General features: G+C 38.4%; 2 protein-coding genes across 7 annotated transcripts; one reads left to right on the top strand and one right to left on the bottom strand.

The window, feature by feature from the left end:
• Positions 1-970: 970 nt before the first annotated feature.
• Positions 971-8,742, top strand: LOC133414996 (UNC93-like protein MFSD11). Of its 2 annotated transcripts, XM_061700775.1 has the most exons (13): positions 971-1,350; positions 2,575-2,630; positions 2,710-2,817; positions 2,902-2,981; positions 4,249-4,345; positions 5,469-5,527; positions 5,636-5,783; positions 6,081-6,130; positions 6,261-6,326; positions 6,398-6,523; positions 6,890-7,064; positions 7,545-7,680; positions 8,146-8,742. In XM_061700775.1, the coding sequence occupies exons 1-13, from the start codon at positions 1,261-1,263 to the stop codon at positions 8,302-8,304; spliced, it is 1,350 nt and encodes a 449-aa protein (XP_061556759.1). In that variant the 5' UTR covers positions 971-1,260; the 3' UTR covers positions 8,305-8,742. The 2 variants fall into 2 exon arrangements, with proteins under 2 accessions (XP_061556759.1, XP_061556760.1); XM_061700776.1 differs by lacking the exons at positions 971-1,350; positions 2,575-2,630; positions 2,710-2,817; positions 2,902-2,981; positions 4,249-4,345 and adding an exon at positions 5,103-5,398.
• Positions 7,107-17,625, bottom strand: kdm8 (lysine (K)-specific demethylase 8). 5 transcript variants are annotated; one of them, XM_061700779.1, is made up of 10 exons: positions 17,609-17,625; positions 16,707-16,825; positions 15,768-16,238; positions 15,495-15,667; positions 13,680-13,812; positions 13,531-13,599; positions 12,686-12,835; positions 12,456-12,548; positions 11,718-11,927; positions 7,107-8,304 (listed from the first exon to the last, which is right to left on the bottom strand). In XM_061700779.1, the coding sequence occupies exons 3-9, from the start codon at positions 16,224-16,226 to the stop codon at positions 11,763-11,765; spliced, it is 1,242 nt and encodes a 413-aa protein (XP_061556763.1). In that variant the 5' UTR covers positions 16,227-16,238; positions 16,707-16,825; positions 17,609-17,625; the 3' UTR covers positions 7,107-8,304; positions 11,718-11,762. The 5 variants fall into 5 exon arrangements, with proteins under 5 accessions (XP_061556763.1, XP_061556762.1, XP_061556761.1 ...); XM_061700778.1 differs by having other exon boundaries at positions 17,408-17,624; XM_061700777.1 differs by lacking the exon at positions 16,707-16,825 and having other exon boundaries at positions 17,408-17,624.
• Between the last annotated feature and the right edge of the window lie 512 nt (positions 17,626-18,137).

Raw genomic sequence — 18,137 nt, 5'->3', positions numbered from 1 at the left:
GTTGTTAGAACATATCATGTGGGGGGGGACCAAAAGACCAAGGATGCCGGTACATTGTGCTGCAATATGGTTGTGTACAAATACGACAAGGGAACTGGGAGTAACCTTTCACAGGTAAAAAGATAAACTTTTCGCTTTTTTTCCAAATGTTATATATTGCTATCACACGAGTTGGCGTTGACAGAAAAAAAAGTAAACCTCCTGAAAATCGGTTGAGAACTGAGCAAGTTACGACTTAATTTCAATGTCCATGCATTGCCTTTGATATGGACATTGACCTCTCTAACATGGCCACCACGTTTTCACGTCGATTAGCAAGGCTGCAACATCACGTTGCGTAACTATGAGCCAAACGCCAAGAGGTGGCACTTTCCTGGATTGCCATTGGTGTGACGTTTCTTCTTCGTGTACATTTTGAAATATTCAGACGTTAAAGATGACTCTTTATTGACAACTAGTGGGTGAAATATCGCTTACGAGTTAGCATAGGTTACCCCCTTCCAAAAAACAAAACAAAAAAAACAAAAAAACAGCTCTTCGCCCATTTACATTTAGTAGTCGAATGGTTTGGTTGAAAGCCCATTTCCGCCAGGAAAAAAAAAAACTCGACAATAATTTTATATATATATACACACATATATATATATATATATATATATATATATATATATATATATACATATATATATATATATATATATATATATATATATATGTATATATATATGTATACATATATATACATATATATATATATATATATATATATATATATATATATATTATTATTATTATTATTATTATTTTTTTTTTTTAAATCAAACTGTTTTTTTTCCTCCTGGCTGAAATGGGCTTCCATTGTAGATCGGCGCATTCAAATATGATGTACTGTATGTTGTCTTTTCACCACCAGGTGGCACCAGAACAGTGACGACCCAAGGGATGTTCCACTTTCCAGGTGGAAGAAGAGGAGCAGATTTTAGCTAACGAGGAAGGGAAAAAAAGAAAAAAGACATCCAAAAGAAAACACAAGCGGAAAAAAAAAACCCTCCCGTAATTCAAGTCACAAGTTGTCATGCATACTTCGTGTCACACATTGACAGGAACCCCACAATGCTGCCGCTATCGCCGCCTACTACATTCGCGTTTCAGTAACTTAAGCTGACATTTGGGCGCTTTTCAAAAGTTTGTTCTGCGAGGTGAAGTCCGTGAAATGTAGCAGCAGGAAGGAAGGAAGAAAGGGAAAGAAGAACAAGCACCATGGCTGACTGGAGGACTTTTAACGTCGTTGTTTTGGGCGTAGGATTCTTGTTTATCTTCACCGCCTTCACCACCTGTGGGAACGTAGAAGTAAATTCTTCACTTTTACCCCTTGTGTGTGTGTGTGTGTGTGTGTGTGTGTGTGCGCGCGCGCGCGCGCGTTGTGTAGGTCTGTGACGTTGTCTAATTCAGAATTCTTATTATTACTATCACATTTTTGTTGGCTATTTCTACGAAAACGCATTTTGTTTTAATTTATATATCTTGGCGTATTATTGAAATAGTTTGTCTGAATTTTCCTCATTAAAAATGTCATTATTGATTTATCTAGTTTATAAAACTATTTTCTTGTTGGTTATCTCCCCCAAAACCTGTAATAATGTGCTTTTTATCCTTTTACTTAACTTAAATATTGTTATAGTTATTTTATTTAAGACATTTCTCTCACTCCAAACATGCATTATTATTTTTAAAATAATTTATTTTGGTAGGATATTTTCTCTGAAACTTGTTTTTATTTTGCTTTTGTATATATATTATTTTATTTAGGTATTAAAATGGAGGGATAAATTTCCCTCACGTTTTATTTACTTTCATCCTTTGGTGTATTATTTTATATTTTATGCCTGTGAAATTCCCTCACGCAAAACATGACTTTATTTATTTGTCGCTTAATTTGTTGATGAACTGGTTTATCTCTTTTTGTCCCTGAGCAAATTATTATTTTCACAATTTAATTTAAAGAATTCCCCTCACTCAATACATGACATTATGATTTTGTCCATTTGAAGCATGTAAAATATGTTTAGTTTTTTAAATTGTATTTTTTTTTTTTATCGTTCAGCATATTGTTAGTGTAGTATTTTGGGAATTTCCCTCATGAAAAGCATGGCATTATACATTTGTCAAATGAACCATTAAAAAAAAATAAAAAAATCTTGGTTATTTCCCCAAAACATTTATTTACTTTGATCACGTAATATATTATCATTTATTTCCTTTATTTTATACAGTGAATTTCCCTCCCTCAGAACATGACCTAAGGAATTTTTCCTACTTTTAAAACCATTTTTGTTGCCTATTTACTCCAAAACATGCATTTATTTACTTTTACCTTTAGCATAATATAGTAGTATTAAATTGTACGCATGCAAAAATATGTCGTCGTCCAGCAGAAAGGAAAGCGACCAGTCAGTGTCATGTGCATCTCGTGATTCCAATTTTCCTTACAAGTCAAATGAGTTCTGCTCTGCTCTGAATGATCTCGCAATGTAATAAAATTAGGACCCTTCCTTCTCGTCATCTTTATTTTAGCAAACGGTGGTGAAAAGTCTGAAGAATGACACCTTCACAGGAAGCGGATACCACAGGTTTCTCAAATATTGAAATATCTATTTGATTATAAAATGTTTCCACTTTTAAGAATGATTGTCCATCCTCTGTTTCCAGTCTGGGAATCATCTATGGAGTCTTCTCATTTTCCAATTTGGTGGCGCCCGCCGCGGTGTCAGTGCTGGGGCCGAAGGTGACCATGTTTGTGAGCGGGCTACTTTACAGGTACCACCTGACGCCGGCGCGCAGGCACGCAGAGTGAGACCCGATCAATCAATCGCTGATCACGATGTCATCTTGCGCATCTAGCGGCTACGTTGCCGTCTTCATTGAGCCATCCACGTGGTCGTTCTACTTGACGTCTGTGCTGATCGGTGTTGGTGCCGCCAGTAAGTCCACCGCCGCCGCCCCACCACCATTGTCAAAATTTGAAAGAAATATTTTATGAATATTTACTGTATATTTAAACTGTGCAGTTGCACAATCGGAATTATCAAAAATCATTATTATCATTATCATTATAAAAACAAAAAATCTCTTATGTCGATTTTTACCCATTATAAAATTTAACAAAATGAATTATAATGTATGTGTAAAAAAAAAAAAAAAAAAAAGTCCAGTTTCATTTATTTATATTATTTTCAAGTTTATTTAAAAAAATCCAGTTCAGTTAATTTTTAATTTTTTTTTTTTATAAAATCCATGATAATTAAAGATTTTTAAAAATACATTTATAATTTTAAATTCAACTGTTATGTTTTTAATTAGTTAAAAACACAGGTGGTTGTAATTTATAAATACTGTATTTTAAAAAAATTACAAAGACATATTTCTTTTTGTATTATATTTTAATAAATGCAGGTGACTATTTTTGAAAATTATTTTTAAAATGCATTTTTTTAAAAATCCCGGTCAATTTATTAATTTAGGTTTTATTTAAAGCAATCAGGTCAGTTTCTTTAATTTAAAATTGTTTTTTTTCGAAAATGTCTTTAAAAAATCTAGGTCAATTTAATTTTGTATTTATTTTAAACTTCCAGGTCAATTCATTTTAATTTTTTTTACCAGAATCCAGGTCAGTTTATTTGTGTGTGCGTGTGTTTAAAATAAAAAAATGTATTTCAGTAGATCCAGGTGAGTTTTTTTGTTTTGTTTTCGATTTATTTTGTTATTAATTTTGAATCCAGGTCAGTTTATTTTTTGCAAACACAGCAATGAAAACGCGCCGCATGAGGGAGGTCATAAATAACATAAAGGAAAAACAGAGGCAAGATTCCAGGTTTTTACATTCCAAGTCACGGATTACATTTGAGTGGGAAGCGGCAGCTGGATAAAAGACCTCAGCACGTGTCAAAATTGGAGGCAGAAGGATTAAAATTAAAGATAAATTCTAAAAACAGGTTACAAATGGTTGCAGAGCATCGAACTCGCAACACATCTCAGTCTTTGGTGAGTCTCCCCCCCCCCCCGGTCGTGTACTCTGATAACACGTGTTATGTAACAGCACATAAAAGATAATGTCACACTTGATGCAGCCAATTAACTGCTGTCCTCCACAACCCCTCCACCCCAATTAATTTCTCTACACACTCTTTATTTATTTCATTGCTTATTATTTGTTTTTTGTTTTTTTAAATGTCCTATCTCCCATTGCAGTGCTGTGGACGGCTCAAGGCCAATTTCTGGTGGAGAACTCGGAAGCTTCCACCATCAACAGGAACACGGGCATGTTCTGGGCACTGCTGCAGTGCAGGTACTGGCACAGCGGCACATACAAACATGATCACGAGAGAGCGCTATTAAATTAATAACGCAGTATAGTGCTGTAAAAATGCTTTTAAGTTGCATTTTAGCGCGGTTGTTGAAAAAAAAAAGAAGTGATGAATGTCAGTGTTATTCATTGGAACAATACAACTTGCTGCAAAAAGCCTTTTTTATCCCTAAAAATCTTCTCTTAAACGTTAACTTTGCCATTCAGAGGTCTTAAAAATGACACATTGTTGTCCAACATAAGGCAGCTTTAAAGAGTTTGCATTAGTAAATGTATGAAAAATGTTTCATGCATACTATATCCATTAAAAACGTTTTGCTTTTGTAATTCATTAAAAAAAAAATATCCAGGTCAGTTAATTTCTTTCATTTTAAAAAAATCAAAAAAATGTGTTAAAATCAAGTGTATAATACTGATAGTAATTAACTAATAGTAAAATAAAATTAAGGTGATTTATTTATTGTATTTTTTAACTCAGTTCAGTTATTTTTTTCAGTAATTAAGAAAAAGAAAACCACGTCTGTTCATTTATTGTCATTATTATTTTTTTCCAATTTAAAAAATCCTGTTAATTAAAGAATCATTTATATATTATTATTTAAATAAAAATCTGCCACATTCCAACTCTTCATTATTTTTTCAGTTTTATTTTTTTCATTATTATTTCATGTACTGTATTTATATTTATTTTGCTACATCATAGCATAAATTAACTCTTTGATTTTTAAACCTATTTTCCCCTAAATGTGTAATTTTCATCAGTTTTGGTCTCTTTTGTGTTTGCTCAATTGATTTTATGTCAATTGAAGCAGTTTGTGGCATGTCCGCCTCACAGTCTGGAAATCCGAGTTCGAATCTCTGTGTGGAAGTTGAGAAGTTCAAATGTTGTGCACACGCACCACGAATGCTCCCATCTCGCTGCATTCGCACTGATGAAGAAACTCGCATGAGTCTCACTGGTGGCAGTGGACCATCTGATAATCTGCTTGACTCACATATTTGTGTGTTGCTTGCAAAAATGTCAGAGAATTGTTGGTAAGCTATTCACAAGTGAAAGAGGAAATTGCCCTTTTCATACCTGAATTATAACCTCCTTTATTTGCAGCATGTTATTTGGCAACCTGTACATTTACCTGGACTGGAATGGAAGAACCGAAATACCAGGTAGTACCGTAATGATTGTAATAAAGAAGCAAGCGTGATCATAAAGGCCGGTTGGTTGTTAATTGTTCCTGGCCTTGCGGTTTTTTTTTTTTTTTTTTGCGTGGTCAGACAGCAGCAGGAAGAACATCTTCCTCTCCCTGCTGGTGGCCTCCATCGTGGGGACGCTGAGCTTCCTGGTGCTGCGGAGGACTCACCAGCCCGAGGAGGAGATGCTCTCCGAGGAGGAAGGACAGTCGCTGCTCGCTACCCGTGCGGTGTAAGTCGTTTTTTTTTGTTTTGTTTGGCATCTGATACACTTCCTGTCCTGACGTAACCCTCCCTGTTTTCAGCTGGGCCTGAGACCGGATGTATCTTGATATTTTACAATAAAGTGACATTTGTCTTTATTAAAAAACAGTTCTAGCATTTTTGGGGGTGCTGGAACTGATTGGCATTTAAAGTAATTTCAATGAAGAAAATGCATTTGATACATGAGTACATTGATGTATTTAAACTCCTAAATGAAGGTACTGCTTTATAATATAAGAATGCATCTTGCGTATTGTTTTTTTAGGTACAAGCACAGAGCCAACACGGCCCTGCAGGAGGTCAAGGATGACTTCAGTAAGTCTTATCTGATAAATGCTTATTTTTATGGATTATTATTTTGCCTCTTCAAAATCAATCAAAAGTAAATTATGGATGTTGTTGTACCTAATGAAGTGTCCACTAATAGGAGTGTGTTCCTCTACAGAGACCATGCTGGAACTCCTAAAGACCAGAAACATCCTCCTCCTGAGTCCCTGCATGGCATACAGCGGTGAGTGGTTGCGTGCTGCTTAAGCCCCGCCTCCTCTAGCGCTCTTCTTTAGCGTTGTCCTCCTGCGGCAGGCCTTGAGCTGTCCTTCTACAGCGGCGTCTACGGGACGTGCCTGGGAGCCACGGCGCAGTTTGGCCAAGCGGCCAAAGGCCTCATCGGCATCTCGGGCATGGTGCTGGGCGTGGGTGAAATCATAGGTGGGTTGGACCAGCGGGCCCCCAACTTGTTTTTTTTTGGAGCTCAGTCAGTTTAATGTAAAGCAATATTTTGATGGACTGGTATAGAAATAAAACAAAACAAAAAACTAAAAATAGGGATGCACCATTCCCACTTTTTTCAGACCGAGTACTTACATTTGAGTACTCGCCGATGTGTCTTGCTATTGTGATAAAAATGTCTTATTTTAATCAAATATTGTTTAAAAAAAATACAAAAAAACCCAAGTTTTCTTTAACATGGGAGAAGTTTCACTCAAATATTAAAACTTTTTTTTTCACGTACCAACTAAAAAAGTGTCACAGAGACTCACTTTGTGCGTGTTCCCCACCCCCCGCGCTTGGCAGGCGGAGGCTTGTTCGGCTTGGTGTGCAAGAACAATCGCTTCAGACGCACCTCGGTGGTCTTCCTGGGCATGGTGGTGCACTTCGTGGCCTTCTATCTCATCTTCCTCAACATTCCCGAGGACGCCCCCTTGGTCTTCAGCACCGCCACCACCAAGAGCCCCTTTCTCACTCCAAGGTATCGACGGTACTATAGAAAGATGGATGGATAGAATAGACGGACTGACACACTCGATGGACCGATATAATGGATCGAAAGCTATATATGGACGATAGATACAGCAGAATCAGTCAATCTTCATCTTTAATAAATGACAACCAGATATATGGAAAAATTCAAAAGGTAGATAGATGGATGGGCAGATAACTAGACAGATGGATAGATACAGTAACTAGATAGAACTGACAGGATCGAAGGAGAGAGAGATAAATGGATACATGACGCAGCAGTACCTCCAAAGTTGAATGCGTTGCCATGTGCGTTTTTTTCTTTTTCTTTTTGGGCTTGATCTATGCGCCAAGAGAGCAATGACGACAAAGTTTGACAATAACCGTAGAACAGGAAGCGCGGGCGCCGGCCCGCTCGGTACGACGCGAGCACGATGAGTTAACTCCACATCAGCGTGCTAAAATCCCGTGGGGTGCGGTGCCCTTGCAGCGTGTCCGTCGCCCTGCTGTGCAGCTTCCTGCTGGGCCTGGGAGACAGCTGCTTCAACACGCAGCTCTACAGCATCCTGGGCTCCGTCTACGCCGAGCAAAGCACGCCCGCCTTCGCCATCTTCAAATTCATACAGGTGACCGATCACACGTGCGCACACCTTATTCTCCTGGACTGCTGCTTCACATCTGTGTTGCATTTTTCTTGACATACTCTATAAGCTAAAAAATTATTTTTGCGTTCCTGTGTATAATGTAAGTAATATTTAGTTGTTTAAGTGCTATTTGGGAGAACTGCTTCACATCTGTTGCATTTTTCTTGACATACTCTATAAGCTAAAAAAGTATTTTTGCGTTCCTGTGTATAATGTAAGTAATATTTAGTTGTTTAAGTGCTATTTGGGAGAACTGCTTCACATCTGTTGCATTTTTCTTGACAAACTCAAACATTTACAGTATAAACTGACAAATTCCTGGAAGATTTTGCTTCCTGATGAATCGCTGCAATAATATTTAGTTGTATAAATGAGTGAAAAATAACGTTAAAAGGTCTCAAGTTCACTGTTTAATAACAGTTTTGTCTTTGCTCCTGTGTTGTTCAGTCGATTTTTGCAGCCGTGGCGTTTTTCTACAGCGGCGACACGCTGCTAACGTGGCAGCTCCTTCTCATGGTGGTGCTGGGCTTCAGCGGCACGCTCTGTTTCTTCGTGGCCGAGCGCATGCACGACGTGGACGTCGCCTCCACGGGGGCGCTGGAATAGCTGGAGAAAAAAAAAAAGATACTGTGAAGAGCAAGCAGCTTTAAGGCCACTGATGGTCCTCTTGGTTTTTAAATGATACTTTTTATCATCATAATCATCATCATCATCATCGTCGTCGCAGCGAAGCCCCAAGGGTCATTTGCATATTATGCTAATGGACTGACACTCATTAATACAACATTCTTAACACACGTAATAACTTACAAACACTTTGTGTGCTGCAAGGCCTCCAGCTCAGGTTGAACACTTTAGAAAACTGCCATTGTAAAGCTTTTCTTTCTTTTTTTTGAGTTTTAGCGCTCGACAATCTCTGTTCTTTGGTTGAAATACATTTTTAACGTTGTGGTATCTTCACTTTTCAAAACAGACATTCTGGATTGCGTTTGTGTGTGTTCACTGCTAACAAACCAACATTTGAAAATAAAGCTGTGTTTCTTATTGTGTGTTTCCCTCTTCATTTTCAGACTAATAAGAGCACTCATGCATTTTTAGTGCAATTCTGCTAACCCTTTCATTATGCTAAATAATATACTGCATCTTATTTAACTGCATAACAAAGGCAAATATGAATAATTGCTTCACATCTGTTGCATTTTTCTTGACAAGCTTAAATGTTTATTGAATAAACTAAAACGCTTTCCTGTGATTTCAATTAAATATTTAGTCACACAAGCGCTGTTTGGGAGAACTGCTTCATATCTGTGACACATTCGTGAAAACAAACATTGACTGTAAACAATGAATAATGGTGCAATAGTTTGTGTTCCTGCGAATCACTGAATATTTTGTTGTACAAATTCTATTTCGGAGAACTGCTTCACATCTGTGTTGCATTTGTTTGAAAACCGCATTTATTGCATCAACTGAAAAATTATTAAGATTTTGGTTTCCGATGACTCACTGATGTAACATCTAGTTGGACAAGCACTAGTTGGCCAAACTGCTTCACATCCGTGTTGCATTTCTTTTCAAATTTGACATTTCTTGGCTAAACAAACAAAACAAAAACCTGCCTGAAAATGTTGCTTTCCAGTGACTCCCTGAATTTTAACTGTAGTTGTATAAGCACTATTTTGTCAGAACTGCTTTACGTCTGTGTTGCATTTTTTCCTTAGTCGTGTACTGTAAAAATTGAAAAATCGTTAAAGATTTTGGAATCATATAAATCATTGAAGTAATATTTGGTTTATAACCATTATTAGTATGAAGTACTTCACATCTGTGTTGCATGTTTTTGACAAAGTAGAACATTTTCTGTATACGTACACTGAAAAATACTTGAGCATTTATCTTTTCAGTGAACCTCTGAAGTCGTTTTTAGTTGTATGACCACTGCTTCTTAAGACTACTTCACATCTGTTTTTTTGCATGGAATCAAACGACTATTCCGGCCTAGGATGATGAGACGAAATGTAGTCCAATCGTTCACGGGTGTCAGAAGTTGGTTGACTCCACGTAACACAGATGTGAAGCAGTTCTCAGCTCCATTTTAAATGTGTTTTGAAAAAAATATAATTTTTGCTACATGTGCGCAAATCAAGTAAAACCACAACAATAAAAAGTGTTGTTAATGATGTCATATCTCTCTTGAAGGTGTCAATCAAAATTGAGCACTATTTTCTTTACAAAGAAGACAAATCTCGTCACACTGCAGGTATACCAAATATTATGCAAATGACAACTTGAGGACTTTTAAAGGTGAGTCGATGCTGCTTTTCAAGCACTGCTGTATAAATTTAGTTAACTTTATTCCACATTTAAAAAAAAAAAAAAAAAAAAGGACTCACTTGATTATCACAAAACAGGAGGAATCTAATGGATTTGGCCGTGAGTTGCCTAAAAGCATGTAGGCCATTAATCAAAAAGCAGTGGACAAGAAAGGGGGGCCAGGATGGAGGAAAGGGGAGGGTGGGGTATTGCACATTACTTGACTGGTAATTGAGTATTGATCACTTCATAATGAGAGTAAGCAGATTGGCGGGATCTCAATTCAATTGTGCCACTTTGCGACGACAAGGCAGTCCAGTTTGCCGTGTTTAACAGTTTAAAAAAAGGATAACTACTTCAGGGGAATTAATATAGGCCTTTATCTGAGTGGCTTCGTGTTTACCATAGATAAGACCACATAGACAACTACTCGCTGTATGTCCTTAAGTTTTATTACATTTATTGTAAATTTCCTGGTGGGCTTTATTTTGAAAGTGAACGCAATTACCACGCAATGTTTCAAAGTTAAAGCAATAGGAGGAAACAACCAGCTTTTGTCTTTAAGCTATGAAACACAAATGATAAGGATGGGATTCCAAGCTTATGAATTTAAAAAAAAACCACAAAAAAAAACAGTAGTATGCTAACAAACATAGCAAGATAGTAATTTGAGGAGCGAAAGCACTAAGGTCGACTAGGATTTTACATCCATCAAATGTTAACGTGCAGCAAGACAGTAACCTGAGTAGAGAGTGCAAATAATTTTATACCATGCTGTGTAGTAACGTACTAATGTAATGATTGTTGATTAAACGCTAACAGATGGCACGCTAATATATATATAAAGATAATACAGTACAGTATATACAGAAAAATGCTAACTGAATATAGGGCAAGATGTGAATTGAGGTTGCTATTTCTAATGGGAATTGATTAAATGTTAACATGCAAAAAAATATAGTAAGCTAACAACCTCATTTCATATTTCTTCAGTTGCTGTTTCTAATGATAACTGATCAAACGCTAAGATGCCAAAAGTTGGCATGTTAACATATATCGAGATAGCAACCCGAGTTTATATCTATTCAGGTACTACAGTATTTCTACTGAATGGAGCCATCTTGGGCAGTGCGGCAGAGTTGAACACAAAGGGCTCTGTTTCTGTGCACTGCGCAACTGAAAAATGGTCTATCTTGATTTCCGTGCAAGGCTCGCTGCTCGTGTTTGCCAATTTGGCACACGGGTCTGCTCCGAGCTTGCCGCACCGGCGCAGCGAGTGTGTGACCTTTGACATGCCGATTGGCGGCGACTTAAGTCGGATGTATCCACTCCCACAACGGTGGCAGAATACCGCCCCTTTTTTAAAAACGCCAGCTGCGCTCATCTGCCAAATTCGGAAAACCCAGTCTAACCCGCCTCCGTGCAGTTACGTCACGCGGCGAGTCTGGGTTTACGCAATCCACAAAAACAGAACCCACAGTGTGTTGGGTGTGTGTGCGTATTTTTGTATTTATGTGCGCTCAGGGGGATGCTTCATTTATTCATCCTCAGCTGTGACCCGCTTTAACCAGCAGCACATTTAGCTCGCGCGCCCTCATTTGCATGCATTATGCAAATAGGAACACCTGAGGATATTTGTCGGATTAAAAGGTTGAGAGTGCAATTAAATGAGACAATCTGTACAAAAACGTTGAAACTTGTCGTACCTACTGTATGACCTGAGATCTTTTCATTTATTTCGTTTCGCCAAATCAGGACCACCAGAAGCTGACAGAAAAACTTTGCTCCAGTGAGCGCACGTAATGCCAGTGCTGGACCGGGATGAAGAGCACATCTCCGGGCCGCAGCACGCATTCCCGGTACGGAGCCTTGGAGAACTCCGGGAAGCGCTCCATGTCGGGGTTCTCCACCTCCACCTAGGCCGGGTGGAAGGAAGAAAAAAGATCCGAGGCTGTAGGTAATGAATCACTGCGGTGATATTTAGTTGTATTACCACTGTTTCTAAGAACTCTTTCTTTTTGTTGCATTTTTCTTGACAAACTCAAACATTTACCTTATTGTATGAACTTAAAAACACCTGAAGATTTTCCATTCCTGTGAATTAATGAGGTAATATTTAGTTGTATAAGCACTGTGTCTTAGAACTGTTTCAAAACTGGAGTCCAACTTCTGGAATAGATATATATATATATATATATATATATATATATTATATTCTGGAATAGATACTTCTAGAATGTCATCAAATCGTGCTGGGCTGGAATACCAACTCCATTCAACACAGATGCAAAGGAATTCTAAAAGCAGTTATTAGCTTAATTTCTTAGGGGCAAAAAACATTTGTCTGCGGACGAAAGGCTACAACACATTGACAAATATGCATCTTTATATACGTGACATGTGGACATAGCTTTGTTTAGAAGACGACAAGATATCAATCCCACCTGGCTGGTATTGTGGAGGAGTTCAGACGGGTGCGGGTAAAGCTTGTCAGAGTCTTCAGGCGAGTACAAGCGGATGTATTTGCGTCCCACCACCTGACGGGGATAAACGGGATAATATAATGTAATGTCCATTTTTAAACTGATTTACTTCTCCATTCCAGGAACCCTTATTGCTTTCGAGTGATTCCAAACATAAGTACCGATGGTTAATGTGCCGTCACCACGGTTACCTGCGCCAGGAAGTTGTGCTGGGGGTCTTGGTGGAGGGGCGACACGGTGCCGGCAGGCCCAAACCAAGCGTTGACGGTCACGTCGTCCTCGTCGCCGTCACCCAGGCAGCAGTAATCAGGCAGGCGGATGTCGTCCTTCAACTCCGGTATCTATGGCAACGGCTAAATTATTCCACGTCCAACTAAAAAAATATTTTCATTCAAAGTGGTGGGGAAGAGGAAGAACTGACAACAAAAATGCAACGTTACAAATCAGTCAAGCAGCCTAAAGTCTTGTATATACATTCATTTAAAATGATTGAACCTTATTAAAATGATTTGAAATATTTACATTCTATCTTATCATTTTCAATTATTTGACTAACATTGACCCCCAAAAATAGATTTTAAATATTTTTATGTATTCCACTATTTTGCTATCACTTAATATATGATTATAAAATACACTATGTGTGAATTTAATAATTTGATTTATATATTTGGTTATTTTGCCATCTTTGACAAGAACATATATAATTTATATATTTTATTCATGTACGTATTCAATTATCTAACCATCTCCGACCCCCCCCTAAAAAGTCATTTATAATTTTTTTTCCAATTATTTAGCCATCTCTGACAGAAAAAAAACTATTATTCAAATCCCTGACAAATAAAAATTCATATAATCTCCATATTTTCTCACTTTATTATGTTCATTATTTGTCTATCATTGCCATACAAATGTCTCAATTTCAACAGTTATCTTATTCAGCTATTTTGCCATTTCTACCCAAATTATATAGAAGTACAATGTACTCATTATTTCATTTCATTTTAAAAAGAAATTCAATTTCTTGGCCCACCTGCTCAAACAGCTGATGCTGAGCCAGATAGCCGCAGATAGGCGTCGCCCCATCCTGCGAGTTGTCACTCTGTAACAAAAACCAAACACCAAAATCAGCCATTCCAACTGTGCGAACAGTTTTTGCGTTTTAACGTGTCAACCACTCACACGTTTAAAAATATAGCGGTCGATGAATGCATTGAGTGTCATCAGCGTCTGGGACCACTCCTCGTCCGTGTACCTGGAGCCCACCTCCACGGGGACGGTGCGACATCCTGCCACCGACCTCAAGTATTCTAAGCTTTGGGAAGGTTGGGAGAAGAATGTTACATTTCTCTAGCGGTCCAGAACAGTTTACACTTGAGCGCAGTGAAAAGGAAAATTGTCTCGGGATGGAAATTGTCCGTTAGACATCCTTCACGTCCAGACTCCCGCAGCTTTTCTCTCCACTCGCTGGGATAAGTGCACTTATCTGCCTTGACAAGTGCAAATCAGCCTGATTGCATGACTGTTTAACAGCGCTGGAGGACCAATGTTGCACACAAAGACGGACCGCTGCACTTTTACTTGTTGCTGTTACTTTGAACGAGGAGGCTCACTTTTCATCAGTGTTCAGAACTGTGATGTGTTAAATGCAGAGGAAAAAAGAACGTATACATGTGTTCATGTCTATAAAGACGATTCTTCTTCTCTCATCTTTTTGTCTAAGTTAACCTTTCAACATGCAAGAGATTCAGAGTTTTATTGTCACATGTGCAGTAAAAATACAGTGTAATAAAAAAAATACAAATAAAATAATCCTTAAATAGATAATGGCATTTTTTTTAAAAAGGAAATAAAATAATATACTAAAATGTGTAAAAAAAAAAAGAGAAATTTGTAAATCTTAAAATCAAAAACAAAATAATCTCAATGATTTTAAAGATTGCGTAAAAACAAGAAAAAGAATAGTAAAAACAAAAAACTAGAAAATGAGGGGAAAAAAAAGTAAAAGTAAAGTAAAAATCACAACCCTGGCAAATTGAATCCAATCTGAATGACATTTGCTGTGCGAATCCCAAATCAGAATCTATAATGTCAAACTAGGTTTAATCTGGATTTGATCCAGATTGTTCTTGTGGTAGCCATTTCAATTGAGTCAAATTTCAAGTCTGTCAGATTATATTGTAATTTAAAATGTGACCTCATTCCATTTACTGTACATTCTAGTGTGCATTTGGAATTAAAAGCAGGTCCCATGCTGTAAGAAATCAATACCGTATTTTCACGCCCATAAGTCACACTGTATCAAAAGGCGCAGTCTCAGCTACGGGGTCTAGTTCTGTGTTTAACACATACATAAGGCGCACCGTATTATTGTGCGCAGGCATGGTAAAACATACGGTAGCATGCATGCACGCTAAAACATACGCTTTGCCTCATTAATCCATTGCTCGAGTTGGTTTTCCTCGCCTTGTTTCTGCGGAAACTCAGCTTCGTCTTCTTGATTTGGCGAAGTTCGTTTTCCTGCTTCCTCCACTTGGGAACCATGGATTCGTTGATCTTGAATTCTCTCGTGGCGGCTCGACAGCTTACAGTTTAAACTGTGCTTCGTTAGCGTGTCTCTCCATAGGTGCCATTTTCGGGGGTCCTTAGCCAAACCGATGTTGTTTTGCACAATGCACACACCGGCGCTATATACCTACTGGGGGCGTGCCTTTAGCATCCTCTTTCACACGCACCCTCCCCCCTTTAACGTCCGCATGCTGTCCTCGGTCACGTCCACCTTTCCTCTATATAAGCAGCATGTCGGCAGGAAATGCTCCGTCAGTCAGTCAAGCGGAGCGCTCATCAAAGTCACACAACAGCATTTACAGATTTTGGAACTCGGTGCACACATAAGGCGCGCCGCATTATAAGGCGCCCCGTCCATTTTGGAGAAAATTTAAGTCTTTTAAGTGCGCCTTATGGTCGTGAAAATACGGTAAATACATCAGTTCAAACCTCCAAGGGTGCTGGTTGAGGGCTGGCCAGTGATCAATGGTCTCCTCCAAGATGACCGATTTGTGGGGGAGCAGGTAGCTCTTCTTGAAGCTCTCCAGAGACGGACATTTCACCCTGTGAATTTCCAGATCTTCTCGGGTCTGCGGAACATCGGGGACTGCCAATTTGATCATCTGTTGAAACAGAATCATAACCACTTGTTCAACTTGCTGCCCTGTATTTTTTGGTGTTATGGTTGTCAAAATGTGTCAGCTTTTATAGCAACACACTGACCTTGGCCTCTGTATGCTCTCTCTCGTCCTCATTTCCGGTGTCTTTCCTGACTTCTTTTTGCAGAATCCGGACCAGAACTTGCAGTCGATCATCCATAATGGCGGCGCCCATGAGCAAGCCCATGTCACAGGTGCGGATGGCCTGCAGCAGGTCCTCCTCCGAGGGCTCCTCTCCACACAGGGCGCACACCTTAAAGAGGCACCCGTACGAGTATACGCGGCGCCAATCCTTGTCCACGTGGCGCCACGTTCCCATGTTGAGCTTCTCCCATGAGACGTCCAGGACAATCTGAGCGTTGAGCAGGCGGCCGGTGGCGGGGGCGCCGGTGTACAGTTGACGTCTGGATCTTTTCAGCATTTCCATCACGCTTGCCTCCACCGTGTGGCTGAAGTGCAGCGGGAAGTGGTCCTCATCTGGAGGAAGAACTGCGGAGAGCTTGGACCACAGCAAAGCCGCCATTGAGGAGGAGGTCTGGGGAGCAGAATGTCAAGGTGAGCAAAAGTACAGGACGTTTTGTACAGGATTTTTAAAGTCACGAATATGAGGCGTCACTTGGTTGATTTTCTTTTTTTCATTGTTTTTTTTTTTTAAAGAAAAAAGCTCAAATTGTCTTTCATGATGGTTTAAAAATATGTTTTCATACAATACAGTGCTATGTTTCTACATTAAAATGTTTTTTTTGTATGTTTGTTTTGTTTTTTGGGTTGCCTGGAATGGATTAAAAGCATTTTAATTCATCTTCCATCCATCCATCCATTTTCTGAACCGCTTATCCTCACTAGGGTCGCGGGAGTGCTGGAGCCTATCCCAGCTATCAACGGGCAGGAGGCAGGGTACACCCTGAACTGGTTGCCAGTCAATCGCAGGGCACATACAAACAAACAACCATTGGACTCACATTCCCACCTACGGGCAATTTAGAGTCTGCAATCAACCTACCACGCATGTTTTTGGGATGTGGGAGGAAACGGGAGTGCCAGGAGAAAACCCACGCAGACACGGGAGAACATGCAAACTCCACACAGGCAAGGCCGGGGATTGAACCGCGGTCCTCAGAACTGTGAGGCAGACCAACCATAAATTGAGTTACAAATTGGCCAAAGAATGAATTAAGTCAGGATACCACAGCATAGATTTTAAGAATAAGAATTTTGAGTTATAGTTCAGCATTCTTGAGTCCATGAAAGTAATTCTAAGCTAATACTGTATTATTATTATTATTATTATCATTATTGGTTTTCAAATCCTGTCACCATGTATTCAATTTTAAATGTTCTACCCTGCTACAAAAAACAACATGACATTTGAAAGGGATCACTGCTATTTAAATTTAAAAGTAAAAAAAAAAAAAGAAATAGGAATAGTATGTATAGATTTTGAAAATAAGGCAACCCAGAAATATCAAGTTATTTATATGTCAATAATAGCAAAACGAAGGAAAAACGAACATTGATGTGTCACACTTTAACATTTTGTTCCTTTTTGTGTCAAAAGTTAACATGTAACTCACCAAACGCCAAAATTCTACCCACAACTTTCCCAGCACATATTTAGCCATATACAATTCACTCGTATCGTGACTTTAAACTTAATTTTCACTCTCTGGTGCCTTTAAAATGTGCATAAAACTGTAGGTTTACCTTTCGAAAAGCTCCACGGTTTTGCTAAATGTCATGTAAAGTAACGCCCGCTATAGTCCGCAGGTCACGACATTAAGCGTGGAAATAACAAATTCAATAAATTACATTAAATGTAAAATTTTCATTTCTGAATTATCTACAATAAATTGTGACATGACGGCAGCAAAATGAAAAATTTGTAAGAGTCAGAAAACCACACACCGAGCTTCCGTGTCCGCGACACTGCGGCGTGTGTGTGTCGACAAAAACAGACCGACAAGAAACCAGGACTTGTGACAACGTTGGTTCCGTTGGCCAAAGAACGCAAATTAATTACAATTAGCTACAATGAAAAACGCGTAACAAATAATTGAATCGGAAAACATTAAATTTCAATTGAAAACGTTTAGCAAATAGTTACATTAAAATAAGATTATTCATTTCAATTGAAAAAAAAATCCAAATAATAAAATTAAAACAAGGCGATAAGATAAAATACAACTTGTTTAACAAATTAAAATAATGTAAATAAAGATACATTTTTTAATTATTTAAAGAACGATAGATTTAATATTACAATTAATGCTATTTTCAGGCTCTAGAACATCGCTGTCATGCAAATAATTGGCCACATACGGGTTTTAATTTGTATTCTGTCAAAAAAGAGCCCCTTGGTGTAGGGCGACTATTTTTCTCAACTGGACATGGGTTAGAGAAAAAGAAACATAGCACATGAAGCAATAGCAGTAAT

The sequence above is a fragment of the Phycodurus eques genome, chromosome 16 (assembly GCF_024500275.1).
Source record: "Phycodurus eques isolate BA_2022a chromosome 16, UOR_Pequ_1.1, whole genome shotgun sequence".
NCBI classification, from domain to species: domain Eukaryota; kingdom Metazoa; phylum Chordata; class Actinopteri; order Syngnathiformes; family Syngnathidae; genus Phycodurus; species Phycodurus eques.
Note: the sequence above shows the minus strand (reverse complement) of the source record. Positions and strands in the feature narration are given on the sequence as shown.